The sequence below is a fragment of the Octodon degus genome, unplaced genomic scaffold (genome assembly GCF_000260255.1).
Source record: "Octodon degus isolate 3935 unplaced genomic scaffold, OctDeg1.0 scaffold00164, whole genome shotgun sequence".
NCBI classification, from domain to species: Eukaryota; Metazoa; Chordata; class Mammalia; order Rodentia; family Octodontidae; genus Octodon; species Octodon degus.
The window spans coordinates 2,736,728-2,751,465 of NW_004524740.1; the positions used below are offsets into that span (position 1 = coordinate 2,736,728).

At 36.7% G+C, this 14,738-nt stretch overlaps 1 protein-coding gene across 3 annotated transcripts in view; it reads right to left on the reverse strand.

Annotated features, from left to right (window-relative positions):
- The window catches only part of Usp32 (ubiquitin specific peptidase 32), a 209,852-nt gene that overhangs the window by 69,874 nt on the left and 125,240 nt on the right, over positions 1 to 14,738 (reverse strand). For all 3 annotated transcript variants that reach the window (XM_023703132.1, XM_023703130.1, XM_004643016.2), the window contains exons 6-11: positions 9,101 to 9,232; positions 7,854 to 7,961; positions 6,108 to 6,223; positions 5,595 to 5,657; positions 1,741 to 1,824; positions 1,027 to 1,088 (exon numbers count right to left, since the gene is read on the reverse strand). In XM_023703132.1, the coding sequence (XP_023558900.1) occupies positions 1,027 to 1,088; positions 1,741 to 1,824; positions 5,595 to 5,657; positions 6,108 to 6,223; positions 7,854 to 7,961; positions 9,101 to 9,232 (565 nt within the window). The remainder of the gene's footprint in view (positions 1 to 1,026; positions 1,089 to 1,740; positions 1,825 to 5,594; positions 5,658 to 6,107; positions 6,224 to 7,853; positions 7,962 to 9,100; positions 9,233 to 14,738) is intronic.

The following is a 14,738-nucleotide window of genomic DNA, read 5'->3' on the forward strand; positions in this document are numbered from 1 at the left end:
TTCACTAGTCTTAACTATATGTAATAATTACTTTTTTTATTTTTTAATTCTGAGAGAGAGTCTTGCTACATAGTTCAGGCTGGCCTCAAACTCATGCAATCCTCCTGTCTTAGCCTCCGAAGTGCTGGTATTACAGGGATGACCTACCATGCCTGGTTCTGTTTACATAATACTTTTTAGAAAGTGTAAATTGACTAGGTACATGCTGAGCATTTATTCTAAAAGCAAAGATTAGGAGAGACTGTCCTATTTCTGAAACTACCTATATAAACGTGTAGTAATGGTAATAATACCGGAAAACAGTGGAAGATACTCAAGATAATAAACTTGAACTACAGCAATAAAAATGTACAGACTTTTTTTGTTTGTTTGTTTGTTTTGGTGGAACTGGGGATTGAACTCAGGCCCTTGTGCTTACCAGGGAAGCGCTTATTCCACTGAGCCATCTCTCCAGCCCCGATACATAGATTTTATTATTAAATTATCTCAATATGCTTAAAGAAAAATCAATAGGATGAACAGGGCTACCAGCCAGTAATTTATATGTAAAAATACCATTTTATTTGATCTTGAGTTTAAACAGGCACAGGAAATAAACAATTCCAGAATATTCTCATTTTTTGGTAAATATTTTACGAACATCATTGGGAACATGCATGTAAGTAAGTATGTGAATATAAAAAATATTAGTACCAGTTACTTATACAGAGGTTATGGACATTATGTACTCAGGTCTATTTTCTAACTTTTCCACATGAATTGTGAAGCGTTTATGTGTCAAACAAAAATGCCTTTCTAGAAAATGTCATCTTAATTTAAAAAAATTCAGTATTCATGCAATTTTAATGTAAAGTTTTGTTTGGCCCTTCCTGCCCCCTGTGCTGATTATTCAAGCCAGGGCCTCACACATTCTAGGCCAAGTGTGCTATCACAGAATTTGACTTCTAAATTAATATAATCCCTTGGCTTGAAAGGTACTATTTTCAGATGTTAGAAACAATATACAGGCTGAGGCTAGAAATTTACCTAATAATTTGTCCTTCTTCTTCTGGAGTAGCTGGTCTTAACCCCAGAACTATGTGACATACCTATAAAGGAAGGAAAAAAAAAAGATAAATCAAACTTTGTCAGCTGGTACCAATAACTTGATTACATATTTTACATTCTGTGTATGAGATCCTTATTTATTTATTTATTTGGTACAGGGTCTGGTGACACAGCTCAGATTCCTAGTGTTTCTCCTGTCTCAGCCTTCCCAGTGTTGGGATTACAGGCACGCACCACCACGGTGGGTTTCAGTGGCCAGCACAGTATGCCCAGGGTTCCACAGTATGCAGTACCAGGGATCAAACTTGCGTCCTTGCACTTGCCAGGCAGGTGCTTAGACCACCAAGCTACCTCCCCAGCCCAAGATTCACTTTCTAGATTGGAATTAGCAGTACTTTTCTTTTTTTTTTTTCATACCAGTGATCAAACTCGAGACTAGGCATGAGATACAGGATCAACAAACATAATCATCCATTTTCTGCTCTCCCATTTCCCACAGCATGATTCTGTGAAGCTGCAGCAGGCATTTATACTCTATCCCACCCTCCTTCAGGCAGTGTATGGGATAATACGGTTCTGTCATTATGTAATACACTGTTCTGCAGTCTTCATGTAACAGCTCTACTACTCTATAATGAAAAAGATGTAAGAACTGCCAGTACCACTGTCCTCTAAATCTTATCTTAAACATACCTGGAAGAGCAGATTCAAAAATTCATTAGCAAGAACATTTTTCACACTCCAGATCTGATAATCTTCCAGCGTAAGATGGCCCATCTGAGACATTAAAGAAGATGTCATGTTAAAAGCCTCCTTATTTTTTATAGCATTTAAATACAGTTGGCTTATTACACTTATGTTCCTGGAAACAAAGCAATAACTTATATCCAATGCTATGTATTAATCTGAAAAATTCATGAGCTAGTGTAAATTTATAAGCGACCAAGTTTACACAACTGTAAATTGCAACTGCAATTTTATTCAAGTAGTCATTGGTAACAAAGCACTTATCAATAATCTTCTTTCTCCAGTAAGACCTGGGAAATAAAATATTTGCTTTAAGAGTTACCTATGAAAAACCATGAAAGGCAGTGAGGAGGCAAAATTTACTTATTTATTTATTTATTCATTTATTTATTGAGATAGGGCCTTGCTATGTAGTTCAGGCTGGCCTTGAGTTAACTGTATATCCCAGACTGATGTTCAACTTGTGACAATCCTCCTACCTCAGCCTCCCAATTGCTGAGATCATAGGCATGTGCCACCATGCCTTTCAAGTACTTAGTAATTTTTTTTTTGGAGGGGGAAGCAGACTTCTCTTGCCTTACACTTTTTCATCTTAAACCATAAACCTTAAATCATTTTTAAGGTTCTAAGACTTAAAAAAAAAAATCAAGCAACACTAACAGATTTCATAGATTTAAAGGAACTTATGAATATCTACATCATATTTTTCTCAAAATACAATTTTTAAAGTTTATTAGTATATCTGATTTACATAAAGATTATATTCATGAGGGAGGTTAATACATGTATATAACACATCTTAATCTCTTATCTCCTATTTCTGCCCCAAAATACAATTTAACATTAATTTTGTGAGCTAAATAAAGCAATAGTTTTGTCATGTCAATGTATATAAAAACTTATATATACATATAAAGGCCAATACATATTTCTTTTTTTTCTTTTTCTTTTTTGTATTGTAAGGAAGGGTCTACAGGGTGTTCAGGGTCTCACTACTAGATCTGACTCAGTGATCTGCATGTTTACAGCCTCCCAAGAGCTGGGATTACATGCGCAGTGCCACCACACCCAGTATCAAATGCTGTCTAAGCGGGCCCCAGGGGCAGGGCTGGCACAGCAGGCACAGGAATCAAACCCTAGTCCTGCTTGCAGGCACTTTAATCCGCTGAGTTATTTGGCTGGCCCCTTTATTTCTTTCTTATCAGGCCAAAATATAATCAAATGTTTGCTCATGCAAGGGTTGAACAATTGCCTAATAATTCTAGATGAATCCTAGATCAAACTTCTTAGATTTACCATTTAATAATATTAACATATTTTCCTTTGTATAAATCCTATCATTCTAAATGTTGGTTAGAAACAGAAAAACAATTGTTTTCCCTTTCTTAACTCTCTTACAACACAGAAAGTAAACTAACATAAGTTCATTTCTGTTATGTTTACCAGGTACATTTAATCACAATATTTTACAACTGATGATACTGTAAATGCATATAGTTTACATAGCTGGTTCTATGGATTTAGATACACAGTACGAAATACTACCCATTTCCTTAAAAAAAGAAAATTGGATAACTAAATCACAGATATCTTCGTAATATTTACCCTCACTCTCTTTTTGATTCAAATATACTGATGACAATCAACTAACAAGGAAAATACATTCATACACCATTTTCGTTTTCTTTTCTTTCACTTTTTGCGGAACCAGAGATTGAACTCAGGACCTTTCATTTGCCAGGGAAGTGCTTATTCTACTGAGCCATCTCCCCAGCCCCTCATATACCATTTTCAAAAGAGAAAACAAGTTGATTCCTTCAATCACTAAAGCATATATCTCAAACGTCTTACAACTAGACAACAGATGTGTGAAGATTTAATAGGTAAGAAAAATTTCTAAATCCAGGCAGAAAAATAAGTTAAAGGGAAAGGAAGAAATACAAAAACTCATTTCTACTTGTTCAAACAATTTCCTGTTCCAAAAGGAAAAGACAGGAAGAAGGAGTAGGCAAACCATTGGATTATGCTTAGCACTCAATCATAGGATCTTTGTCATGACTGCCTTTAAAAGTTGTCCTGTAAACTCATAACAAAGAAGAAGTATATTCGGAAGAGTCCTTCCTCCCATACAGTATAGTGTTGAAAACTTTTGGGTCTCTAATACATAATGCCCAAAAGTATCTCTGACCAAGAGATCTATTGGCTAAGAGGGCTATCTATTATTTTTCATATCATAATGCTGTCAAAAGTGTCAATTCTTCCCATAACTATCCATGTTCATATTCTTTATGCTTCTGAAAATGACTTTTTACCAATAGTGTTTTGGCAGTGGGTACTGGGGACAAAACCCAAGGTCTTGCACATACTAGGAAAGCATTGGTTTTAAAAGATAAAAGAATAAGTCACAGTATACTCATAATAAAAACTAAATAGACGCTGACAAGCAAATAATTACATAGCATAGTGAAGATACTAAGCATATATGAAATGTAGAAAATCTTGATTTATCTTTTTTTTTCTTTCATTTTATGTATGTGGTAGAGAGTCTCACTACACAGCTCTGACTCACTATGAACCTCCTGTTTTCAGTCTCCTCAGCACTGGGATTACAGGCCTGCACCACCACATCCGGACTGGGTCACTGGCTCAGTGAGCTCTGGGCCTGGGGCTAGCAAGTCATGTGGGACCAAGGACCAAACCCTGGTCCCCCCCATACAGTATAGTGCTTACAAAAGCAGGTGCTTAGTCAGCTAAGCTTACTTGCCAGCGCTCTGACTTATCATTTAGAAAAATGAGAGCTGCAGGCTCCATAACATCATATACCTCAGTCATAGGCAGCAAACGTTATTAATGTGCTATATAATCTAACAGACTGTAAGTATAAATACGCTGTTATTTCAACTCAATGTGCAGTTTTATACTGAACCATGAAGGAGTGAAATGGAAGGATGGAACAGAGAGAAAATATACTGAAAAGAACTGAACCCTGGTCCCCCCCCCCATACAGTTACATTTCAAAACTGCTTTTTCCCTTGGAGTAATTATTGTTTCGTATCAATAACAAAATTAATAGGCAGTACAACTTCCTTTTAGCATTTACTCATGAGTGAAACCATGTGAAATGTAAAAACAAGCATACCACTGTGTTCCCACTTAATTTATCCACCCTCATGATTTCAACCTCTATCTCTATACTGGGTTTGTGTCTATTCTTAATATAAATGGAATCATATAGCATGTATTGTTTTATGTTTGGCTTCCTTGGCTAAATATTATGTTGGCATAACCGTAATTTATTCAAATAGAAGGAATAAAGATTATAATCTATAGATATCAATGGTTCTGTCTTATTAAACTTCCTAGAGTTGTGCTTAAAGATGGAATGAACTATCTTTAGAGATAATGTGGAGGTCCCCCCCACCCCCCGCAACCAGGGATTGAACTCAGGCCTTTACACTTGCCAGGCAAGTGCTTATTCTACTGAGCTATCTCCCTGGCCCCAATGTGGAGGTATTTTAACCAGTTTCAGAAAATGACTTGATGGAGATGATGCAGAAGAATTACTTGATTACTTATACAAAATATGTATTTCAGGTCGGGGAGATAGCTCAGTAGAATAAGCACTTCCCTGGCAAGTGCAAGGGCTTGAGTTCAATCCGCGGTTCTGCCAAAAAAACAAAACAACATAAAACTATGTATCTATATCTATATCTATATCTATATCTATATCTATATCTATATATCCTTTTAGAGTTCACAGTATTTGTAGAAAAACAGACATCAGTCATAGCTAGACTTACCTTTGTGGTGTCATGTGCATTCAATATGCCTTCTACAATGTCAGAGAGGTCCATATGTAGTTCCTTTAAAAACAACAACCCATATGAGTAATTAGAAAAGAATAAGTGGATATAATATTTATCATTCAGCACCTACAGAATACTGTTTGTTGATAAAATATTTTAAAATCATCATGGACTTCAATATTACTTTAAAAGTTAAGATAACTTTCCCTTATTCTTTATTTATTGAGGAACCAGGGATTGAACTCAGGCCCTTGTGCTTGCCAGGGAAGTGCTTATTCTACTGAGCCATCTCCCCGGCCCCCCTTATTCTTACTTTACACAGCAAGCTTGGTTCATTAAATTTTTCTAAGCCAAACTCTCCTACCAATTTTGCATTATTAGCTACATTTGAGTATTATAATGTAGGAACTAAATGCAGTAACAAATTCTTTTTTCTCTTTTAAATTATTTGTTTCATTTTCCCATTAGAAATTTATGTGCTGTGAAACATAAGCAATCAAAACTTACAGGGATATCATCAGTCCGGTTGTCCTTCCAAACCTCTAAAAGTGCAACTACCATGTCTCTCAGTTCAATCCTGGAGAGAATGCCATCGCGGTCAATATCAAACACCTTGAAGCAAACTAATGAAAAGAAAATCTTATAGAAGCAAATTATTTTTAAATTCTGAAGGATAATATATTTTATTAGAAACTGCTCTCGTATACTTATTTGGGTTTTCTCCTTTCTGAGCAATTCTCAGCAGGAGCAGACTCTACTGTATCAATGCATTTTTTGGAACTTGTAAGACTTCCTGCATAGATTTCAAAAATTATTACTAAATTAACACCCAGAGTTGGAGAGACCTTTGTATCAGCTAAACAGAGTAACTTTCTTATATATCGGAAAGAGATGTCTGCTGTATTGTACAACATCATAATTCCTTATTTTGAGGAGGCCCTATCCCTACCCCCCCAACTTACGTTCCTTGCCTCCTGCCCCCCACCCCTTTCCTGTACTGAGGAATGAATCCAGGGAATTCAGGGCCTTGGACATGCTAGGCAGGTGCTCTACTACTGAGCTGCATTCTCAACTCCTTTGAGTTAATGTCTACTACTCAAAACTAACCACTGAGGAGTTGTTTCATATATGTTTAAAGTATCATACTAAATTCAGAATCAGCAACAACAAGCTATTACAAAGATAAACTTCCATCCACTTTCTCTCTTTATTACAGATATTTTAACTACTTTTTAAAAAGTTTTAAATCCAATCATTAGCCTCAAATGAAAAGAGATTTCAGCCTCCTTGTTTAATATTAAGTTTTAAGCTGGGTGAAGTGGTGCACACCTTAATCCCAGCACTTGGAAGACTGAGGCAGGAAGACTGCTGAGAGCTTGAGGCCAGCTTTGCCTACAAAGTGAGTTCAAGGCCAGCCTGAACTGCATAGTGAAATCCTGTCTCAAAAAGACCAAAAATAAAATAAAATAAAATAAAATTAAATTAAAAAATTAAGGAAAATAAATCATTTATCTAAAAGCCAGCTTTGACCAATAGCGTGTAGATGCAAAATTAAAAGGAAATCTGAATTTTTAAGATTCAAATGAAAACTGTTTTATATCATATACCTCCGTAATAGAACAGTATATCAATAGTATATTATAGTTCATCATTAAGTAAAATTAAAACATCAAACAAAACCCCCAAACAGGCAGCCTCTATGAAGCTCTATTTTAGAAATAATGAGCCTAGCAAATACATTTGAGCTAGATTCCAATTAAATGTACACTGCTGCATTTTCTCTAATATGGTTAAGATTTAATAATGTAATATATTTAGGTTATAAATTATGCTATAACATTTTAGTTAGGTTAAAAAGGCCATTTTAGTATTTAATAAAATGGCATACTGATTGTAAACTTAATTTTACCAATAAAATATTAATGTGTATGAGCAAAGGATGAATTATACTTCAAATAATACAAGACTAAATTCTCTATATAAATTAACAGTATTTCCTAAACGCTTCAATTTTTCATTATTATGAATTATAAATTCTTCAAGAAAATCAACCTATTATTAATTACAAGGATTCCTAAGATACTCTCAACTAAAAAAAGAATAGATGAGGTTTTACCAAACTCAATAAACCCCAATGAGATTAGTATTTGCCAATCAGACATCATAAAAACTCAAGCCTTAATCTACAGATGATTCTCTATGGATGATAGGTATGTAACTTGCAATTTTACTAACATTACTCAACACACTTACATTTCTGTCTTTCAGCCAGGGGTCCCCTACAACAGGCTGATAATCCACAGGATATCTCCTTAAAATCTATGTGATTATCTCGATTTTCATCAAAAGCATTAAATAACCCTAAAAGCAACAAGAAAAAAAGAGTAAGTCACAGTCAATAAACTTCCTAATGTTAGTACTGACATGTTTATGAAAAGTGGACACACTCCCATAAACTGGCTGAATTAGAATAACTGAAAAGTTTATCACTAGCTCCAGATGTTTCAGGAAGTATTTTTTTCTCTCTTGGTACAATTACTACTGAAACTTATGGTCCCAGTAGAAAATAGAATTTTTTAGTGTTTGACACGCACTTATGTAATTTCAGGACTGGCTGAGGCTAGATGATCAATGCAAGTTTAAAGCCAGCCTGGGTCACATGATAAGGTCAAGGCCAGTCTGAATTACATAGTGAGACCCTGTCTCAAAAAAAAAAAAAAAAATCTAATTTAGTGTCCTCTGTTTAAAGAATATAAAACTAAAACTCAGGAATTTACTGCAAATTAGGACTGGTGACACACACCTGTATTCCCAGATATTTGGAAAGCTGAGAGATGAAGACTGCATTGTGAGGCCAGTCTGGGGAACGTAAACCCTATTTCAGAATTTTAAGAAGTCAAAAAGGTTCACCACTCTCTGAGTTCAAACTTCAGTACTATAAAGACCAAAACAAATAAACTTTATAACCAAGCCGGGAGTATAGCTCTAGTGGCATAGCACCTGCCTAGCATGTTCAAGACCCTGAATTTAATCCCTATCACTGTGAAATAAAAAACTACATATTCAGAACTCAAGCACTCAGATTCCAAATATGATCCTTGTGATACCATCTATAATAATCCTTTGTACTATTTGAAAACAAACCCCACCAGCCTAGGGGTGCATACCTGTAACCCCAGGACTCAAGATTGCGCCAGGATTATTGAGTTTGAGGCCAGCCTGGACAACAGACATTTTTTGGTGCTTCTAGAGATTAAACCCAAGGCCATCACACTGAGCTACTTCCTCAGCCATTTTATTTTGAAAGGGGAGCTCACTAAATTGTCCACTCTGAGGCAAGAATCCTACTACCTTAGCCCCTCGGTGTGCTAGGATTCTGAGTGTGCACCTGGCTATATAAATACAACCTTTTAAAGTTAAGACATATTGGCTACAAATGAGCAATGAAGTTGAGTATTTATTTACCAACGAACATTTATAGAAAATGGACTGACTCCTACCTTCACTTAGAGATGGACCAATAGGTGGTGAAACAAGTGGGCCAAAGGTTTCTAAATCAAATCGTCCAGTACGGGACTGAGCTTTCAACAACCAGTAACGTTTCTCCAGATCAATGATGTCTGACTCCTCCACTGCAAGTAAAAATCACACAATTATAAAACGTCAGCAATTAGTTCATCAGACAATATATCTTCCAAGGGGGGGAGGGGGAGGAGAGAGAGAGAGAGAGAGAGAGAGAGAGAGAGAGAGAGAGAGAGAGAGAGAGAGAAGCAGGGAGGGAGCCCTGATTGGCATAGATGCTAGATGAGATGATAGAAAGATTTTTTTTTCTTTTCTTTTTCTTCAAGGGAAGATCTCACTGTGTAATCCACAATGGGCTCCAACAACTTTGTAATTTAGGCTGGTCTCAAACTCAAGATCATTTTGCCTCAGCCTCCTGAGTTCTCGGATTACATGTGTGTGTGCCACTACACCTGGTTTTTCTTTTTTGGTGGAACTGGGGATTGAACTCAGGCCCCTGCACTTGCCAGGGAAGTGCTTATTCTACTGAGACATCTCCCTTCCCCCCACCCCTTTTTTTACACCTGGCTTCTTTCAAGGATCTAAAATTAAAATAATTTTCCAGTTCAGTTACTAAAACTAATTCTGATTTAAAAGCAAAGGGCTTTAAAATCAGAAAAAAGAAAATTACCCAGGTTTGATTCATCTTGCCAATATGGTGACTGACGTACACATTTAATACTCATTGTATAAGTGGAAAAAGAGGGTAAAGGACAGGTAACAAAATCAATGACTGAGGAGATGCAGTAGGAGTGATTGTGTGCTATATAATTGCAGCGTCATGAAAGTATGAAATAAACATCCCCCTCTCTTCATTCATCAGAAGGTATAAGACAGGCTTTAGCACCGGCCAGATAGCTCAGCAGATTAAAGTGCCTGCTTAGGCAGAAGCAAAGGTCGAGGGTTCAATCCCCAACTGGGCATGGTGGTGAGCGCCTGACCTTCAGAATAGTAAGGACTTAGAAATATTTCACTGAATTAAGAACAGAGTTTAGTTTTCTCTCTCCTTTGTGGTGCTGGGGTGCTAAATCTAGGACCTTGTACATGTTAGGCAGGTTCTTGATTACTAAGGTACATCTCTAGTGCTCAAATGTTATAAGCAATCTAATTTGCTTGGTGTGGTTGGATTTAGAAGATACATTTCCACCAATTTAGAAATGTTTTGCTATTATTATTTCCAATATTTTCTTTTTTTAAAAAAATATTTATTTATTTATTTATTTATTTATTTATTTATTTATTTTGTGTGTGTGTGTGGCCAGCTCAGCCCACCAGGGGGCGGGGCTGGCTGGCATGTGGTGCTGGGGGATTGAACTGCGGTCCCTGTGCTTTGCTTAGCTTAGCTTGTTCTAAGTAGGTGCTTTAGACCACTGAGCCATCTCACCAGCCCCTCCAATATTTTCTTTTACCTTTTGCTGAGACCCTATTTATATTTATATTTGGTGTTGCGTTATAAGTCACTGAGGAAAAAAAATAAGTCACTGAGGATCTAATAATTTTTACTTACATATTATTTATGTCTGCTAATGTGCTACAGTGCAGACTTGGGTAACTGCAACAGAGTCCAAATGCACACAAGCCTAAAATAATTAGTATTTGCCTCTTTAAGAAAATTGTTTGGCAGCTGGACATGGTGGTAACCCCCGCAACCTCAGCACTTGGGAGACTGAGGCAGGAGCACTGTGAGTTCAAGGACAGCCTGTATTATATAGTGAGTCTAGGCCAGCCTCAACTGCAGATCAAAACACTATCTCAAAAAAAAAAAAAAAGACAAAAGACAAAAAGAAAAAGTTTCACAATCTCTTACAGACTTTCAAATTACAAACTATAAGACACTACAAGTGTAAGAAACCACAAAACAACAGGATGTTAGAACTACGAGACACCACTGAGTCCTGCGATTGAACACTGTGTAACTGTGGAGCCTTGACACTGCAAGAATGCCACATAGTGCACAGCCCTGATTTTTATTAAAGAGCATTTTTAGGTTAATAACAAAACTGAGCAAAAGATACAGGGATTTCTCATATACCCCTACTCTCCTAATATAATCCTCAACTACCAACACCTCCAACAATAGTGGTGTATCTGTCACAACCGAGGACCCTATTTTGACAGGATTTTCAATCAAAATTTGTAATTTTCATTAGGATTCACTATGGTGCTGTATATTCTACAGGTTTGAACAAACATATAATGGTAGTATACACTGCAGTATCATAGAGAGTAATTTCATTTTCCTACAACTCTTCTGTGTCCTGCCTATTTGTCCCTCCTTCCTCAGTATCCCGGGGTAATCACAAATCATTTTTATTGTCTTAATAAATCTTTTACCTTTTTTTTTTTATTTTTATTTAGCACAGGCTCTAAAGGGTCTACAGGGTCCCACTACACAGATCCAACTCATAGTGATTCTCCTGTTTTCAGCCTCCCAAGTGCTGGGATTACAGGCATGCACCACCACACCTAGTCTTAACTGGTCTCAGCAAGCCAGGGGGGAGGGGGGACAGCATGGTCGGGGATCAAACCCCGGTCCCTATGTCCGCCTAAACAGGCATTTTAATCTGCTGAGCTACCTGGCTGGCCCTCCTTTAACTTTAGCCTGTCTCCACTCTCTGTAAAACTTCTATGTGACAGAATTACTAAGTAGGGAAAATAATCTTTGCATTTGGGTTTTCATCAGATTCAAATATGATAGGTTTCTTAAAAAGCTGGCTGGTTTTATTATATCTAAGACTATCCTCTGGCAGGCTTATCCCACTCTCATCCCGAAAGCATGTCACACTCCTTGATCATCTAGAAAGAACTCAATACTCCAGCATTTGTTTTTGCTTTGATTTTTAGTATCTGCTTCCATCTACATGCTTTTAATGGCTGTAAGAAAGAACACAATATTTTGGTTTATATGGTTATTTCTTATTACAATAGGAATAGAAAAATAAAAAACAATAGGAATAGAGGTCTTTTTCTCCTATTTCCCAAAATTAAGCAGATTTTTCTCTGTAATTATTAACATGAATTTGAAAATTCTCACTTAAATAATAAAGCATAAAAATACTGGGAAAATAAGCAAGGGCTACTTTTTAAAAAATCTTTTATTTATTTATTTATTTATTTATGTGTTTGGTACAGGGTCTCACTACACAGCCTGGCCTCGCAGTGATTCTCCTGTTTCAGTGTCCCTAGCCCCAGGATTACAGGTGTGCACCACCAAACTCAGTTTCAGTGGCCAGCATGGTGTGGGGCCAACACGACAAAAGTACTGGAGATTGGACCTGGGTCCTTGCACTTGCCAGACAGGTGCTTAGACCACCAAGCTATCTCCTTGGTCCCAGCAAGGGCTACTTGTACATAAGCAGAATATATATCAAAAAATTCAAGAGAATTCATTTATAAATTACAAGTGAGTTCAATGTCTGTAGGAATAAAAAATCTACAAAAAAATCAATGCTTTTCTATACAGTATCAATGATATATAAGAAATTACTAGTCGAGAGCCAGGGACATAATTCAGCAGCTTAAGCACTTGCTTGGCAAGTGCACAGTCCCCAATTCAATCCCCAGTACCACCAAAAAAAAAAAAAAAAGAAAGAAAGAAAGAAAGAAAGAAAGAAAGAAAGAAAGAAAGAAAATACTGGTCAGGTGTGGTAGTACCCGCCTGCAATCTCAGTACTTGGGAGGCTAAGGCAAGAGGATTGCTGTGAGTTTGAGGCTAGCCTGCACTGTAAGCAAAACCCTGTCTCAAAAAGGGGAGGGGGGCTTGTAGATAGTTGAAAAATATAGTAATAATAGCACTTCTCCCACAAGATGTAGCATGTCCCAAAATAAATGATATATGTGATTTTTTATAAACTTTACAGATATTAGCCTAATAAATGAAAAGGCAAAAAAAAAAAAAAAAAAAAAAAAGGCATACTATGGACCCAAATAAGGCCTAGAAAGATACCCACAGTCATTAGGGAAGATTGCACTGAGTTTGACATATCAACAACAACCTAAAGGAGACAAAGGAACAAATATATAGGAAAATAAACTAGAAGAACAAGACAGAAGTCTCAAAGAGTATGCCTGGCAAATTCAAGGAAGAGAAAGATCGAAGTGGCTAATGTAGAGTTGGTGGGCAATAGGGAGGAATAATAGCAGCCAAGTAGAAGAGATAAAGTCAGAGGTTTACAGGCATCAGATTACATAGGTTACTGTGACTTTTATTTTAAGTAAAATGTTGAACCACCAGAGGGCCTAAAGCATAGGTATGAAGTAATATACAGAATCACTTGATTTCTGAATTGAGAATAGTCTGATGGGCAGCAAGAACAGAAGCGGGAAGATGTCTTATTCCTATGAACGAGTTAAAACCATAATGTATGCAATTAGAAAACAATAAAATAATAACCAATTAACAAGTACTGGCCAGCCAAATTGTAAGAAACAAAAGTTTAATTTCAATAAAAATTACTTCAAGGGCTGGCCTAATAGTTTAGCGGATTAAAGTGCCTGCTTAAGCAGACATAAGGGGCAGGGGTTTGATCCCTGGCCTGCAGTGCTGGCCCCAAACCCGGGGCGCACTGAGACAGGTCAACTGAGACTGGGGGTGATGGTGCACACCTGTAATCCCAGCACTTGGGAGGCTGAAAACAGGAGAATCACTACAAGTCCGATCTATGTAGTGAGACCCTGTGTTTAAAAAAAAAAAAAATTACCTACTCTCACAACTCTTTCAGTCTTTATTCCAATGGCACATTCTCACATCACCCAAATGGCATTCCACTTACTCCTACTTTTCTACTTCTCCATTCCTGCTATACGTTGCTCAGCGAAACCTACCCATGTCTCATATATGCAATTTACTTGTTTTGTTTAGTACTTGTCTCCCAACTAGAACATACGCTCCTCAAGGGCAAGGTTTTTTGTTCATGATTGTATTGCAACTTTTAGAACATTTGGCATAGTTTGATCATTCAATAAATAAGTTTAATAATAAAATTTGTTGAGTTTCCATTTCTCATATGTGTACCTCTAAATATTTCTTCCCTAGCAGAAAATGAAAAAGGTCTTGCCAATATGTGCCTGCAGTTAAGTACAATGATTCTACTTAGACTCCATTTTACAAAGAATATTCTTGTGGAAAATTCTTTACTTGGGTACCGCTGAAGAGTACTCTTAATGATCAATAAAACCTGCGAAAAGGGATTCCAAGAGTGATAATATAGTTAATCCACACTTTCAGCATTCAAAAGGAACTAATCACTACAAGTAATTATAGGGGCTAGGGATTTAGCTCAGTGGTGCAGTGCCTGCCTGGTAAGCGGGAGTTTCTGAGTCTAATCCCTGGTACACCCCCCCCCAAATAAATAAAAGTAATTATAAACAAGGGGTAGAAAAAGTTTTAAGATAACATTGTAAGAAGCTAAAAATGAAAATCAATATTCATCATCTTTATAAGGTTTCTGTACTGTTACTTATGTCACTATAATCTTGGAAAGGAGTGAAGGAATTATTACCTATTGTTTATTTGCCCACAGTGAAATCATTCAATATTTTTTCTGTCTTATAAACCAAGGTCTCTCAAACTTGATG